Raw genomic sequence first — 15,513 nt, 5'->3', positions numbered from 1 at the left:
TAGTCGTTTTTCCGTCAAGTACTAATATTGGACCTGGCTCCTTCAAGTCGTCAGTCGTTATCAAGTCGGCATTTAGCGCGCATCGGACCTCAACTCGACCGGGCAACGCAACGCATCGAGATCGAAGATCTCTGATGATCCAGTATCAACTTGTAGGACTCGAAAAAAGTACAACTAAAAGAAAAGTGCCGATGTCAATGGAATTGTAACTTGATCAGCGTGAAGTGCGCTTCTTATCAGAGCTGTACTACGACGATAACCCAAATGGACCTTTGAGACTATTCTCAGCCACAGCAGACAACAGAAGACAACTGAAAATACCTTGCGCTTGTCTCTATTGAAAACGTGATTCATACTTATAAAACTAAAAATTTCGAAGGGTAAGTGAGCGTATACCCAGGAACACCCAGGAATAATGCCTAGACGCATTTATATTATTTATAGGATTATATATGTACATTTTATTGACCATAGAAGTTTTAAATTCACTTCAACCTTACCTTACCTTTAGACTCTTTCAAATATTTTTAAATCTTCTTGTGGTATGAGATAAATAATATTTAGACTACTGCGAGGAAAGGCTATTATATTATTCAATGATTCACTTAGGTTAAAATTACCATAGAAAATTATGCGAAAATAAATTAAAAAGTGAACACCTTTCATGTCATTTACATAAAAATTAAAAATGAAAACAAACTGGAAATTTATTTTTCTTAATTGATAGATAATAATATATGTTTAATGTTCAAAAGCAATTTTAATGTATTTAATAAGTATTCTGTGTATCAATTTAAACTAAATACATTTCTAATTATTGGGGTAGTTAGTAAAAGGTTATATATGAAATATGAAGCAACAAAAGTGGAATTGAAATATACATATATAAATGCTGTTTATATACGTAAGTTGTAAGAACCTGCTTAAAAAGTAACTAATTTGAAGTACGTGCGAATATTTTGCATGTCTAACTAGAATCAACTAAGAGATAACCCATGATTAAAGTGATTAACTAATCAGAGATCTTAAAAAATTTTATAGTAGAATATTTTATCATATCAATTTGAGAAGTAGTCCAATAAAATATTCTTAACCCACGGCTCCTACGACAGAAACCTAATTTTAGACTCATTGCAGAGCCGACTATCGTGAAGTGAGGGTCATGATCGGAAAAAATCGCATTGCATTGACCAGCCTGGTGGGCTTACTGCTCGCCACCTTGGGTCTAATATCTATTCTAAATTTCGAGCGCATACAGCGACGCACCTTAGAGTGGGTAAGTCTAAGGCGTGCTATAATGGTACATTTACATGGGCTAGTATTCAGGAACTCCTAATTGTCCACAGCTTATGGTGCTCAGTCCCAACTCGATGCTAGTCAATCTGTGGCAGACGCCCAGCTTGGCCATGACGGCAAATGTTTTCATTTTCAACTGGACAAATTCGGAACAGTTCAACAATCCCAATGTCAAGCCGCGCTTTGAGGAGCTGGGACCGTACGTCTTTCGGGAGAAACAGGAGAAGCTGAATGTGGTCTGGCATCCAGAGAACTACACAGTGTCCTATATGCGCCGCAGTCACTTCTACTTTGACCAGGAGGCGAGCGCACGAAATCTCACGGACTCCATTGTGGCCCCGAATGCGCTCAGCGTGGGGCTACTCAACAAGATGCAGAAATGGAACCCGATGCTGCGCACTCTGATGTTAATGGCGATCAAAATGAATGGCAATGAGCCGACCTTTGTGAGGCCAGCCGATGATTGGCTCTTTAGTGGCTTCGATACTCCGCTGATCAAGATTAGCAAAATGGTGCCCACTCGCATGGTGCCGGAGTTACACTTCCCATACGAGCGCATTGGCTATGGCTATCCGGTAAGATGAACCTCAAAGGCTTCCAATGGCATACATGACGACTAAGGCTCTTCTCATTTACCCATTGCAGCGCAACGACAGTGAACAGATCTATGGGCATCACAATGTCTACACTGGTCAGGACGACTTCAGCAAGCTGGGCCAAATAGCGCGCTGGCGTTACGATAATGTAACAGCAGGTCAGCCCGATTGCAAGTTGAGTGGCAGTATGGGGGAATTCCATCCCATTCCGCTGCGACCAGGCAGGCCGATCTCATACTTCGTACCCGACATCTGTCGAGAGCTGATATTGGACTATGCGGGCACGACTCTCTTTGAGGGCATTCCGGCATTCGTTTACAAGGGCACTCCACGGAATATGGCAAACGGTGAGTCGGTTTCTAGAAACTCTATATATAATATTTACATTCTCAATTTGTAGGCACCGATAATCCTGATCACAGCTGCTACTGCACGGGCAACTGCAAGGAGGTGCGATCTGGCGTACTGAATTTGTCCGCCTGCTGGTATGATGTGCCTATATTTGTCTCATTTCCACATTTCTACAATGCCGATCCGTACTACGTTGATGGAGTGGAGGGCATGAAGCCCGATAAGGATCGTCATGAGATGAGCGTCATACTGGAGCCCACAACTGGCATGCTGTTAGACATCAAAGCGCGGCTTATGATCAGTCTACTGGTGGAGCCTCGTCCAGAATCGTAAGTGTTTCTGATCATTTCCATATGAAATAAAACATCTTAAAGCTCCTCATATTGCAGCATCTTCCGAAAGTCCCGTCGAACTTTCTTTCCACTCGTTTGGGTTGACTATAGAGTCCGCATCACGCCCGATCTGCTAGTCTATCTAAATCTCCTACCTATTTCTGCACTGATGGGTAAGATCTTTAGCTGCATTGCTGTCGGATTGGGCCTCGTACTATTACTCTGGTATCCGCGACAGATCATTTTGCATAAGCACTTTATGCGTAAGATCGATATAACTAACTTGGAAAGCCGAATGCAGGCCCCGACAACTGGAGATCTTAAGACCCAAGGAGTTGAGGATTCTCCGCTACTCGTGGGGCTGCAGTTTGTGCCGTCGTCCGGTGATGCGTAGATCTTTACAGGTTTATTAATGATGATGTAATGTGATAGGGTTACAGCTATAGGGTTTACACAATTTTAGTCTAAATTTAAGGGTTAGAGCCGTAGATATTTTACGGTGCTCTAGAATGAAGCTAATAAAATATAACATGCAATGCAATTTTCTATTTTTTTTCTCTTTATAACTCAGGTAATAAATATTGAAGCTTTTCAATAAAATACAGAAAAGTTTAAATATAAAAATTAGTCTTATATATTTGAAATCAATTTATGATTGTATAATTTTTTTTTGCAATCGATCACTTATTTGTATTCCATATTATGTGAATTGAGATCAAACAAAGGCAAAGTTGAATAATCGCTGGTTTAAAATTTAATTATTTCACTCTATTCTCTCTCTCCCTCACTCTTTTTCTGTTGAATTAATTCAACGTTTAAAGTTAAGTCGTGGGTATGGAATTACTTGGGCACTGATCGATTCTATACTATCGAAACGAACTCCAGGCTGTACAATAAAACTTATCACATGAAAAGCAACTCGCCTTGTTAACTGATAAGCGCTTTAAATAAAAAAAAAAGTATTTAACGAACTTGAGTATGCGCCGCGATAAATACACATACCTAAGCGTTTATTCATTTTGTGGCATAAATCCGTTAAATAAAATCGAATTCTGACCGTTTCATGTCGATAATGTGCATATTCATAGTAATATAACCGTTTCAAAGACATGGAACCGGTTTTGTCATGGGTGGGCAACGAGCATGGCCAGAGAGCAATAGAGATGGAAAGAGATAAGTGAGAGAGCGACAGCTCTTGAACAATGCGTATGCTCTGTTGCTGCTTACACGCTCATTTGTGATGCATACCCTGTCTTATTATAAATATCATAACAATTTTGTAACACCTCTGTATTTGTGTAAGAGCCAATTGTCTTGTATTTGTGTAAATAAGAAATAATTAATTCATTTCACATTTGCATAAAATAACTCATATATAAATATTTACATTAGTAGTTTGTATCCTTTTTTACAGAAAAAATTAATTTGGTGAATTATAATATTAATGTAGAGTATTATTAAGTCGACCAGCGTATGATTTTTTGTATATTTGCTTTAATGAGAAATATATGTATAATTGCTGCTTGGTGGCAATTCGAAAACAAAAAATAGTTTCAGTCACAGAACAGGCACGGTGCCGATCAGACACGAATGTTAGCGACGCGTCGCTTTTTGGCCGAGTTCAAGATCAAGTTAACGGTGCGGCGTTGTCTAGTGATTAAAAGTGATGCGAGCGAGTGAGACGGAAATATGCAAGAAATAGACGCCGCAATGCAAACAGAAGAGACATAGTCAGACACAGTCAGAGCGCATTTGAAGAATCGTTTTAATCGTAATAAATATTTATACTTGTGTAATTTGAATTGAATTCAATTAAAAAGTATTTGAAAACGAAAGCAAAGTAAACGATTGAAAAATGGCATGCGATTCAAACAAAAAGAAGAGGAAGCAGTAGAAGTGACAACTGCAATAAGTGATCAAATAATAGTTGCATACGCAAAAAATATATCGCCTTTAGAGCTAAAACGTAAGAAATGAAATCCCTACGCATATACTACGTGTTGTTTTTGTCGAGAGCCAGTGAGAGTGAGCAAGTGAGTGAGTGAGTGAGTGCGTGAGTGCGTGCGTGTGTGTGAGCGCAAGTATTTTGTGAGAGAGCACAAAGCGCGAGCGCGAGAGCCTTAATGGCAGAGCGTTGAACAGACGTTCCTTATTATCACGATTATAAAGTATAACACATATACTTTTATTTGTTTTTTTTTTCTGCTAATACATTGTTGAAGTTGCGTTTCGCAACCGAAATTATGACGCATCGTTAGTGAGTTTTTGGATTAATAATACAAATTATAAATACAAATACATAGGCTGAGGGAACATACAATGTCTATATATACATACATATATTCATATACATATGCATACATATGTATGTTTAAATGTACTTATGTTCATTTTGGCACATTGCACTGTTGTTTCGTCTATTTATAGGTATTTTATAGCAACAAGAACAGCAAATAAAGCATATGAATAAACATAGCCAAACCGCATAACATGTCAACAGGTTGCGGAAGTGACGTGCACATCGGCTCAAGGATACCTGTGCAAGTAAATCATTTTATTCAAAGCCTACTAAAACTGTTAACAATGATTGTTGCTTTTTTTTTTTTTTTAACTGCCCTAACCCAGCAACAGCGCGAGCCAACGTTTTTTTCTGTCCATGAATAAGTGTTAGGTTCGCGTGATTATTATGTGTATGTATGTATATGTATGTATGTATGTATTTGTACGTATGTATATTTTTTTCTGTAGCCACAAGTGAGTTTGCCCTATGTTAAAAAGTCCATAATCTGTGTAAATAACGCGTAAAGTAATCAGAGCGCACAGCAAAAAGAGGCTGGCGTAGGCGGTGCTGTGAAGCGCGGGGCGTTTACGGAGTGCAGCAGTTGGTGCAGGCAGGGGAAAACGGGTTTTCTCAATGTTTATTTAACCTTGCTACGTGCATCAATAACAAATGAACGCACGTACATACATACATATGTATGTATGCATGTGTGCACATATAGGCATAGGAATGTTAACATTTTATTGCTTCATCATGGCAAAAATGGCCCAAACCAAAACAACTTACTTGTGTCTCCCACGCCCACCGTCAAACGAACCGGTTAAGAGCGCTACCGCGAATAGTAAAATCATTGAAACTTTCTATAATGTTATGAATTGTAAGTTATTTTTGTTCGGATTCTCGTCTAGCTATTTATTACTTGCGCTCGCATTGTCACATACTATGTACAAAATTTGTTGGCAATTAGACATAGTAAGATTTATATTTACGGCGCAGTAAAGCTTAGTGGTGTTGCTCTACGGCGCGTCATCCGCTTAATTTTGATATCGCCTCTCTTAGGCATTGCTCTCTTTGGCCGCTCAAAGTTCCTAGAAGAGCCTTTGCCGCTTTCGATAACAATAACGATAAGCCGTAGCTCGCTTAAATGCGAACTCGCACACATGCACACGAATACTAACATGGACTTTAACATTCTCTTTACTTTGTTTTTGTTTTGCCTTTTTTTTTGCTTATCTGTATGTGCAGGCAGCGTCAACGACTCCGGCGGCGAGAAATCACAAGCGCTTAGCTTCAGTGCAGCGCAGTAAGAGCAAGAGAACAGGCGCAAAGAAGGCAACGAGAGTTGCCTGCAGAACAACAACAAAAGCAACAAGCGAAGCCTTTTGTGCAGGCACGGCCAGAGACGCTGACAGCAATCGTCATCGAAAATCGCAGCAAAAGCAAAAAGAGCAGCAGCCAGCAGAGATGACGTCACGTGCGCGCCACTGCGCCTGGCGGCTTAGTATTGTCATTCTGGGCGCTTGCTGCATAGCCGCTGGCGTTTATCTTCTGCGCAACTGGATTGAGATATTCACGCGCATGCGCGGCAAGGTAAGCTGCATATGAATATTTGTTACATGATTCTCGCATCGTCGCGTTGCCCGGCATTTCTAATCGCAGTCATCCTAATTACATCAGTCATTGCCCGCCGATCGCCATTGGCACGATAAGTTCCATCTCTAGCCATAAGAGAGTCCAGCTCTCTCACATGTCAATTTGCCGAAACGATGAGAGGTCAACTGAATGTGAACCCTGCTCATTAGCATACAATTAGTGTTGCAAGGGCGGCGGGAATGCGGGGTTTGGCTCACCACTTGTCGTCTCTCTTCAAATCAATTGGAATCAATTCCCACAAAGACAGCAAGAATTGAGTGTGTGCAGGTGTTCGAAAAAAAAATATTAAAAAAACCCTAGATAAGATACATTTTTTATGGCCACATTACATTTTTTCTATATTTTGGCAACTGACTAAGAATGCTTAGTTTGGAAGTTTTGAACAGCTGGCAACGATGTGGACTGATATATCATAATCGTTAAGTGACATGATTCACTGAAGCAGCTGCAGCTGAAATCGGATCGCTGATCATTTTTCGCAATTATGCTAACAACGGAAATATTTACGTGTGTGTTGCCCAGACAAACAAGAAAACAAACAATTCGAGTTTTTTCCGTAACAAGTAGTTTTATCTTATCTCAAAGCGTACTTATCAATCGCGCTGACTACCATTGGGCGATTAGAGCTGAGAGGTCTGAATCGACCTTGTTGTTGTTGTTGCTCTTTTCTGTCTATTCAGTTTTTACGGCTTGCATTTCCCACAAAGCGAATTCATAAAAGGCTTTACTTTTGATATTAACTCAATTAGCCCTTGACCACAGAACACCTGTTTCATCGATCTATATATACTTACCCATATGACATGGGCAACAAATGAAATAAATTTATATTTGTGCATATTCACACGTGCCATTGCCGCAAAACATACCTCTATCGCCTTTTTATCAGTTGCTCATTTCCTGAACCCGAAACACACACACACACTCACGAAGAGCAACAACTTTCAATTCATGATTATAGTTAAAAACTTGAATTTCAAAATGGCCACCGCGGATTTGTTCTAAGTGGTATACACCTAGAATCTAACTATACGATGATTACAAGTCGTGATGGATTATTGATGGCCCATCAGCCTGGCATTGCTGATAACACTAGACTCACATGACATTTGACTGGACGATTGGAAAATTGCATAGATAGCCAACAATGTAGCCAGAGGTTGTTTAAAACATTTTCAAAGCACACGCAACTTCCCAGTAAGGCTCAAAATGTTCCTCCCTGTGCGACTAATGTAGCAGCCGTTAGAGCTTAGAAAATAATTATAACATATCTGTTATGTTCCTTAAACTGAGCCAGTTAAGTCATGTGAAAATAGTTTCTGGTAGTATCAGGCTGGTTGCAGTTAAGGATAATTATTTGTAATTGCTTGACTGAGAAAAAGAATTACAATGAATTACCTTCAAATGTAATTAAACACTGCTGTGAATATTAAGTAAATGAACCATCTCTATAATTCCATATTGCAGGAAATGGCGCTCAGTCCCACATCGCCAGCGTTTGAGAGCTGGAAAGTGTCGCCGTTGCCGCTAAACTTTGATGTTTATTTATTCAATTGGACAAATCCCGAGGATTTGTACGAGGGCTCAAAGAGGAAACCGCACTTTGTGCAACTGGGGCCCTATCGGTTTCGAGAGAAACCCGACAAGGTCGACATCGAGTGGCACAATCACAATGCTTCGATTTCATTTCGGAAAAAGGCATATTTCTACTTCGATGCTGCGGGCAGCAATGGTACGCTCCAGGATATCGTCACCTCGGTGAACACAGTGGCTCACGTAAGTGTATTAATAACAATAATAATAAGTGAATAATAGTAATAAGTGAATTCCGTTTACCATAGGCGGGCGCCAAACGTTTAAGCGAATTGAACACGTTGTTTCAATTTGTGGCGTCGACCACGCTGAGCTCCACACAGGAGGTCAGTGAGACGCGGACTGCAGAGGAGTGGATATTCAAGGGCTTCGTGCATAAGCTGGTGACTCTGGGTAAATTTATTAGCCCGGAAAATGTGCCGTACGATCGCATCGGCTATCAGTACGGCCGGAATGGGAGCACCAGCTTTGATGGCGACATCAATATGTTCACTGGCGCTGATGATATTCGTAAAATGGGACAAATCCATTCCTGGAACAATAAGACACATACGGGCGCTTACAGTGGAGCCTGTGGCAACGTTATGGGCTCCATGGGTGAATTCTTTCCTCCCAATTTGAACACCAGTGACCCCGTCTACCTCTACATGCCCAAAATGTGCCGAGCCGTGCCGCTGGACTATACGGAAACAGTAACCATCCATGGCATCACTGCATACAAATATAGTGGAACTCGGCACGCCGTAGACAATGGCACAATGTATCCGGACACCAGTTGTCTGTGTGTGGATGGGCAATGCTTGCCGGCTGGTGTTATTAACATCAAATATTGCAGCTATAACACGTCCATCTTCATGTCCTATCCGCACTTTTATCTGGCCGATCCCATATATCTGGAAGCAGTGGATGGACTGCAGCCGGAGAAGGAAAAGCATGAATTTTTCATGGCCCTGGAGCCAAACGCTGGTGTGCCCATGGATGTAGGTGGTGGATTCCAGGCTAATTATCAAATGGAGCCGGTGCCGGGCGTCGCGTAAGTGTATATTGTATTACTTAGGCAATGAAAATGAATCGAAATTAATCAGAAATTATAATTTTAGACTTTATGCGCGTGTGCCACGCGTTTTGCTGCCCCTTATGTGGGCTGAAGAGCGAGTGCGTGTCACTGAGGAAATCGCTAGCAACATTGGTTTAGTTCCACTCATAGTAATGCTGGGCCAGGTATTTACGGGCATTCTCTTAGCCGGCGGACTAATTTGCACCTGTTGGTATCCCACGCGCAAATTGACGAGTCTCTGCCACAGCGACGATCCCAAAGCCAAGGCGGCGGTCCTTCGGCCGCTTACCTCAATTGCCGTTGGCGCCGGTGCCACGGGAGCAACGTTAACTGTGCAGCAGTTATTCCGCCAGAATCCCAGCCACATCGAGCGCGTGGGCGTACGCCTGTTAGATTACAGACGGAGCTCAGGGATTGAAGATGGCGACGACGGAAGTAGCCACGGCAATACCTCTAGAGATCGCCTGATTGAGGGCTGTTCAACAGATGTGATAATTAGCTAACGTAATACATAAATCGTTGCATCCAGCATTTCTGTCGATGCTATATATATATGAATATATGTATATCTATCTACCTATATGTTGCCTTAGGGGAGCCAAAGACAAGCACCGCGCCAAGTCTCGCCATTAAGACTCAACAGACCTTAGTTAAGAGTTGTTAGTCTTTAGTCGAGTTGCTTAATTCATAACATTAAATACATTAAGTCCACCACGTTCCACACACATAGAGTGACACTAGAAATAGAGACACACACATCATGCTCACATGGTTTCCTCAGTCAATAGCAGGAGTATCGAGAGAGATTGATAAGATTATTTATTAATTAGTGCCAAAAAGTGAAAGAAACCCCAAACAAAAGTCATTTAACTATTTTAGTAGGCTAACTTAACTCTGTATATAAGTGATTATCCTAGGTTGATAGCCGCCAATCCCAATGTTAAAATTAAAACTGCGCACGTCCAAAGTATTTTTATATATTATATTATAAATATTTAAATTTAATGCATAATTATTTTTGTCTTTGTAAAGCGATTATAAGATGAAGTGATATACAAAGCCTAAAGGCATATTCTTAGATCATTCTCCAGTGAATAATACATTGATAACATAATAAACGAAAACCTTCGAGAAAATAAAATTGAATTGAACAAAAGAAAACAAAAACCATTAAAAACCATGGAACTCGTTGTGTGCCTTGATTTGCTTCGTAAAGTCCTTCAGTGTCAAGTCCGAAGTGTTGATAACATTGAATTGCATGCAGTTGCCAAAGCACAAGTCTCTGATATTTAAAAGGCGCCTTTTACAAATATAGCGCTGAGAGATATAGGGGAATTATAAAAAAAATCTAAACTCATTAAAATACATATGAGTCTATATTTTAAATTAGGAGAGTCTAGCTTTAAAGATGTGGAGGATATAATTTAATAACTGACTTTCGATAAGGTTTTGAGTTATAGGATTTTGGAGATAAACATGACATCCGCGCTATATATACGAACGGTTTAAAAACATTCAAGTATTTAGCTTTTATATTTTTGAGATCGACGCGTTCATACGAACAGACAGACAGGCGGACAGGGCTATATCGACTCAGCTCGTCACGCTGATCAAGAATATACTTTGTGGAGTCTGCCACGCCTCCTTCTGCCCGTTACATACTTTTTGATAAAACCATTATACCCTGATTTCTTATTTTCAATGGGTTCAGGATATAATAAGCATGATCTAGCCAAAAAGAAGCCAAAACGGCAACACTGGACGGTTTATGAATATTAGTTTCATTAAGGCGCCGTTTACGTTTAGAGCAAGTGCTGCTGCAGCTGTAACTTAACTGCGGGATATAAACTTAAAAAAAAAAAAAAAAAAAAACAAGTAAGAAAGCTCTAGTCGAGGCTGCTCGACTACGAGATCACCTGAACCCTTCGAGCAATAGCTACTTCAATCAATTTTCGCGTCTTTCTGCTTATACAAGACACACGCACACACGCACAAACACACGCATACACACACACACAAGCACCCGCGCCTAAACACGCATGGGCGGCAGTGTGCGCGTACTATGAGAACTTAATTGTTTAATAACTTTTCTTATGGATGTACATTCTTCATGAAACTTTCTGATTCTGAATCTAACATGGATATGCATGTATTTGCCAAAGCACAAGTCTCTAGTATTTGAAATATGCTTTTTACAAATATGTGGGTGAGGGGGTGAATATAGGGGTGGGGGTAAATTTTGACAAAAATCGAAATTCTATAAAGTACATTAAAAGATGTAGCAGATATAAATTTATTACTGGCAGAACTCAAGGATTGAAGATGGCGATGACGGAAGTAGCCACGGCAATACTTCTAGAGATTGCCTGATTGAGAGCTGTTCAACAGATGCGATAATTAGCTAACGAAATATATAAATCGTTGCATCCAGTATTTCTCGCCATTAACACTCAACAAACCTTAGACAACAGACCACATAGAGCAACGCTAGAAATAGAGACACACACACATCATGCTCACATGGTTTCCTCAGTCAGGAGTATCGAGAGAGATTGATAAGATATTTATTAATTAGTGCCAAAAAGTGAAAGAAACCCCAAACAAAAGTCATTTAACTATTTTAGTAGGCTAACTTAACTAGGTCCTAGCTCGATAGCCGTCAATCCCATTGTAAAAATTAAAACTGCGCACGTCCAAAGTATTTTTCATATATTATATTATATATGTCTTTGGAAAGATAAGATTTATAAGATTTTTATTCAACGCGAATGAAGTGATATACAAAGAGCCTAAGGGCATATTCTTAGATCATTCTCCAGTGAATAATACATTGATAACATAATAAACCAAAACCTTCGAGAAAATAAAATTGAATTGAACAAAAGAAAACAAAAACCATTAAAAAATCCCATAAATTTGTTTATACGCTCTTCAACCAGCTGGAGAAGGCCCAGAAGCAAAGGCTGATGAAGCTGAAGCTAACCAGGGAATTGAAGGTGCCAGCACCGTTACCTGTCTTGTGTAAATCCAGCTGCGAGGACAGCTCCTCTGGCACATCCAAGTAGACACGATCCAACCCGAAACTGAAGATTAGCTTCCGCAGCTCTGGCACATTGACGTAATCGCCGTTAGAGGACCAAATGGTCAAGGTGCATTCATTGGTTGCATTTACAGCTGAGACTAGATTGTGTAGTTGTGTTCCGCTATTGGCTGCGATACCGGCTCTTACTGGAAAGGTGATCACCTGCCCGGTAGAGGTCACATTGTTGTCGTTGATGGCCTTCAGCATTGCATCGCACTGCGCCTGAGTGTACTCGCCCTCCCGGTAATCGGCGCCCCAATTGGTAGTCCAGCCAATCGATAGAACGGCCTGCTTGTAGCGCATGCAGCCGGCGAAAAACGGTGCTGGAGCCACAGGCACGGTGCTGTTTGCCTTCACAGGGCCACTGATAATGTCAGCGTTTATCCAGATGGGATAGTTCATCTGAAGGATTTTTTGAATATATAGCATTTGCCATGTTGCTTCATAGAGTTGCTTACCTTAGGTATGCTCTCATCCAGTATACCGAGCGACCCCTCGAATACTTCAATAGACTTGAAGTCCAATTTAACGCCCTTCTCGGCGCCCTCATGGAACTCGTTGTGTGCCTTGATTTGATTCAGAAAGTCCTTCAGTGTCAAGTCCGAAGTGTTGGCCGGTGGATGTGCCATAACCGGTAAGACAGGGCCCTCACCATTCAGCTGACCAAGCACAATGTCCGCCTCAATCATATCAATGTCTCCTGTTAAGTGAAGCGTAGATTGGTAAGAGGAAATGAGGCTGATGGAAAAGCTGAGCTATGATTACCACGAAGCGCCTCAGCCAGCTGTTGTTGACTGTTGACGGCATGGGCCCAGTGAATGGAGGTCAGGTTGGCCGCCTTGGCGATGAGTTTGCCTTTGTCGAATCGAACCATGCCCACTAAAGCATGCTGCGCCTGCTCCTGCAGGACAATATCAACGGGCGCAATAGGTCGCAGTGGTTGCGGTGCTGTCAGCTCGTAGTAATTCACGCTGGCGTTCAAAGCAACTCCATTGATTTTAACCACAGAGTGTGCTATTTAAATCAATGTATTTTGTATTACAATAACAACAATCGTATAGAGTGTCATATGCATATAAATGAGAGACTTCTTACCTTTGGGCAAAACGATTTGGAATTGACGCTCGCGGAGACAGTCACATGAATGAGGAGCAATTGTTTACTCACAAATAGAGTTCAATTCTCTCTATGTGCATGTATGCATATACAGTTTGAACAAATGTGTATGGTGTGACAGAGTCGATTTGTGTACATGTGTGTATAAATATGTGTGTGTGTGTGAGTGTAAGCACCTCCAGTGACGGTTTATGAATATTAGTTTTATTAGGGCGCCGTTTGCTGGAACAAATGCTGCTGCAGCTGAAATTCAACTGCGGGACATTAAATTGAATAAAGAAAGAGGAATGTGATTTATGTTTATATTATGAAGCACTGACATATGGATAGCCATAGTGCGCATGCGCCGTATGATGCAAGTGATGCGAGAAGCTGCAGTTGAAAGTTGTTTTTTATTTAGATAAGTTCAAGCATTATTACCGAGCATGCAAATCAGTATTGCAAGTGGCAGTGACCCTTGATAGCCTCGACGTGGATCTGCGCTATTAATTGCCATGTTCTTGCTGGAGCTACTGGAGTGAAACAATTGCATATTCCTATATTAATCAGTAAGTAATAGTAGACTTGCGATAAGTAAAAGTGATTAAATTTGAAGTACTATTGCTCTTCCTCTTATCGTTGACTTTTGAACATCCAATTAAAATTAATTAATTGTTATGATCTCAACCAACTGAATAGCTAAGGCAGATGATATATATTAATAGTGCGATTATATTATTTAAATTTAAATTTTGTACAATATTATTTTAAACATAATCTTTTGCTTACCGCGAAATTTTCCGAATTTAATAATATTAATTTTTGGATAAGGCCGATAGCTCGGCAAACTAGCGCGACAAAAGATGGATATCGATATCAAATTTGCCGTTTGCCGCTATTTTCAAAAATGATCGGCAAACCGTGAAATGTCAATTGGGCAGAAAGTTTAAGACTATAAATGAGAGACTAATAATTTAAAACCGCAACGGTAATGGTTATTCTTGGTATATTCCGAATAGTAATAATTATATTAGCAGCTTACTTTTGTGCGTCACGTGATTCACATATATGGTATTTCGAAGCTTATCGATAGTTGACTCACATTGGCACTGTTAACATTTGCAATTGAATTACCTTCAGTTTAAAATTTGTCCATTTTAATTCCTATACTGTCTTAATTGAATTTGTACATTCAAAACTAAATGAACTTGTAAGAACCAAAGTGTAATCCTCAGCTTTGAAAACTAAGCGCAACAACATCTGTTTTTTTTTTTTCAGTGTATTAATGTTCAATAACAGTGGAACACAATGTAAAGTTTATTTTGATGTCTCGCAATCAGCTGACGGCTTCTTGCACATAAAACAAAAATGATTATTTATGGAGTGTATATAGTTAGTAAATCCGGTGGTCTCATATTCAATCTGGACAATAATGTGCCACGAATAGAGCATGAGAAGACATTCACATATCCACTGGACTTGGTACTCGACTACGATCCCAAGAAAATTTCCGTGGCATTCAACCGCAAGGATGGTATCAACGGTTGGTGTTGCCTTTTTTCTTCGCGCCCCTCTGTTTAATCACAGTGTTTTGCAGTGGGACATGTGCTGGTCGCCGTCAATGGTATGACAGTGAATGGTGCCACGCTGGAGGATGGTCGCGAAGTGAAGACCATGCTGGAGTCAGCCGACAATTTTCCTATTAACCTCAAGTTTAGTCGCCCCAAGATGACAACAAACGAGAAAATATTTCTCGCAAGTATGTTCTATCCGCTGTTTGCCATTGCCAGCCAACTGAGTCCAGAGCCCAAGAGCTCGGGCATCGAGCTGTTGGAAGCCGACACCTTTACGTTACATTGCTTTCAAACACTGACGGGCGTCAAGTTCATTGTGATCTCGGAAACAGGTCTAAACGGCATGGACCTCTTGCTGCGCAAAGTCTACGAGCTGTATTCAGACTATGTTCTCAAAAATCCATTTTATTCACTGGAGATGCCCATACGATGTGAATTGTTTGACAATAAACTGCAGGAACTTCTATTGCAAGTGGAAAAGACGGGGATTAACAATATTGATAAATAAAATGTATAATTTACTGATAAAACTTTCAAGTTGTTATCATTAAGTCATAGATTTAGAGGAAATCTTATTCATGCGTACAAAATATTTTTGTAGTG

At 40.4% G+C, this 15,513-nt stretch overlaps 4 protein-coding genes across 10 annotated transcripts; 3 read left to right on the top strand and 1 right to left on the bottom strand.

Annotated features, from left to right (window-relative positions):
- Positions 1–9: 9 nt before the first annotated feature.
- LOC108609588 (protein peste) lies at positions 10–3,116 on the top strand. Its single transcript, XM_018001308.2, has 6 exons — positions 10–380; positions 1,138–1,276; positions 1,347–1,871; positions 1,942–2,239; positions 2,293–2,572; positions 2,633–3,116. Exons 2-6 carry the CDS (start codon positions 1,163–1,165, stop codon positions 2,967–2,969), a joined length of 1,554 nt encoding a protein of 517 aa, XP_017856797.2. The 5' UTR covers positions 10–380; positions 1,138–1,162; the 3' UTR covers positions 2,970–3,116.
- Positions 3,117–4,119: 1,003 nt separating this feature from the next.
- Positions 4,120–10,344, top strand: pes (peste). Of its 3 annotated transcripts, XM_089465483.1 has the most exons (6): positions 4,120–4,541; positions 5,003–5,119; positions 6,102–6,446; positions 7,977–8,285; positions 8,351–9,135; positions 9,203–10,344. In XM_089465483.1, the coding sequence occupies exons 2-6, from the start codon at positions 5,066–5,068 to the stop codon at positions 9,660–9,662; spliced, it is 1,953 nt and encodes a 650-aa protein (XP_089321609.1). In that variant the 5' UTR covers positions 4,120–4,541; positions 5,003–5,065; the 3' UTR covers positions 9,663–10,344. The 3 variants fall into 3 exon arrangements, with proteins under 3 accessions (XP_089321609.1, XP_089321610.1, XP_089321611.1); XM_089465484.1 differs by lacking the exon at positions 5,003–5,119; XM_089465485.1 differs by lacking the exon at positions 4,120–4,541 and having other exon boundaries at positions 4,997–5,119; positions 6,106–6,446.
- A 1,553-nt stretch (positions 10,345–11,897) lies between these two features.
- Positions 11,898–14,418, bottom strand: LOC108610187 (protein FAM151B). 5 transcript variants are annotated; one of them, XM_089465491.1, is made up of 6 exons: positions 14,379–14,418; positions 14,126–14,302; positions 13,778–13,893; positions 13,007–13,255; positions 12,700–12,941; positions 11,898–12,643 (listed from the first exon to the last, which is right to left on the bottom strand). In XM_089465491.1, exons 3-6 carry the CDS (start codon positions 13,887–13,889, stop codon positions 12,080–12,082), a joined length of 1,167 nt encoding a protein of 388 aa, XP_089321617.1. In that variant the 5' UTR covers positions 13,890–13,893; positions 14,126–14,302; positions 14,379–14,418; the 3' UTR covers positions 11,898–12,079. The 5 variants fall into 5 exon arrangements, with proteins under 5 accessions (XP_089321617.1, XP_017857612.1, XP_089321619.1 ...); XM_018002123.2 differs by lacking the exon at positions 14,379–14,418 and having other exon boundaries at positions 14,126–14,359; XM_089465493.1 differs by lacking the exon at positions 14,379–14,418 and having other exon boundaries at positions 13,778–13,866; positions 14,126–14,178.
- Positions 13,766–15,440, top strand: Trs23 (trafficking protein particle complex subunit 4-like protein Trs23). Its single transcript, XM_018002128.2, has 3 exons — positions 13,766–13,905; positions 14,615–14,879; positions 14,934–15,440. Exons 2-3 carry the CDS (start codon positions 14,705–14,707, stop codon positions 15,416–15,418), a joined length of 660 nt encoding a protein of 219 aa, XP_017857617.1. The 5' UTR covers positions 13,766–13,905; positions 14,615–14,704; the 3' UTR covers positions 15,419–15,440.
- Positions 15,441–15,513: the final 73 nt, after the last annotated feature.

This window comes from Drosophila arizonae, chromosome 3, assembly GCF_054131065.1.
Source record: "Drosophila arizonae isolate 15081-1271.41 chromosome 3, UAZ_ARI_1.0, whole genome shotgun sequence".
NCBI lineage: Eukaryota > Metazoa > Arthropoda > Insecta > Diptera > Drosophilidae > Drosophila > Drosophila arizonae.
The sequence above is the reverse complement of the archived record's forward strand: the minus strand, read 5'-3'. Positions and strand labels throughout refer to the sequence as shown.

Bases quoted from the DNA above. Each gene is read 5' to 3' on its own strand.
- pes (XM_089465483.1), top strand. From the start codon at position 5,066: ATGTCAACAGGTTGCGGAAGTGACGTGCACATCGGCTCAAGGATACCT. The intron at 8,286-8,350 runs GTAAGTGTATTA...CGTTTACCATAG, and splicing joins CGGTGAACACAGTGGCTCAC to GCGGGCGCCAAACGTTTAAG. The intron at 9,136-9,202 runs GTAAGTGTATAT...TTATAATTTTAG, and splicing joins GAGCCGGTGCCGGGCGTCGC to ACTTTATGCGCGTGTGCCAC.
- LOC108610187 (XM_089465491.1), bottom strand. From the start codon at position 13,889: ATGCAATTGTTTCACTCCAGTAGCTCCAGCAAGAACATGGCAATTAAT. The intron at 12,942-13,006 runs GTAATCATAGCT...TTCACTTAACAG, and splicing joins GCTGGCTGAGGCGCTTCGTG to GAGACATTGATATGATTGAG. The intron at 12,644-12,699 runs GTAAGCAACTCT...AAAATCCTTCAG, and splicing joins TGGATGAGAGCATACCTAAG to ATGAACTATCCCATCTGGAT.
- Trs23 (XM_018002128.2), top strand. From the start codon at position 14,705: ATGATTATTTATGGAGTGTATATAGTTAGTAAATCCGGTGGTCTCATA. The intron at 14,880-14,933 runs GTTGGTGTTGCC...AGTGTTTTGCAG, and splicing joins CCGCAAGGATGGTATCAACG to TGGGACATGTGCTGGTCGCC.
- LOC108609588 (XM_018001308.2), top strand. From the start codon at position 1,163: ATGATCGGAAAAAATCGCATTGCATTGACCAGCCTGGTGGGCTTACTG. The intron at 1,872-1,941 runs GTAAGATGAACC...TACCCATTGCAG, and splicing joins GCATTGGCTATGGCTATCCG to CGCAACGACAGTGAACAGAT. The intron at 2,240-2,292 runs GTGAGTCGGTTT...CTCAATTTGTAG, and splicing joins TCCACGGAATATGGCAAACG to GCACCGATAATCCTGATCAC.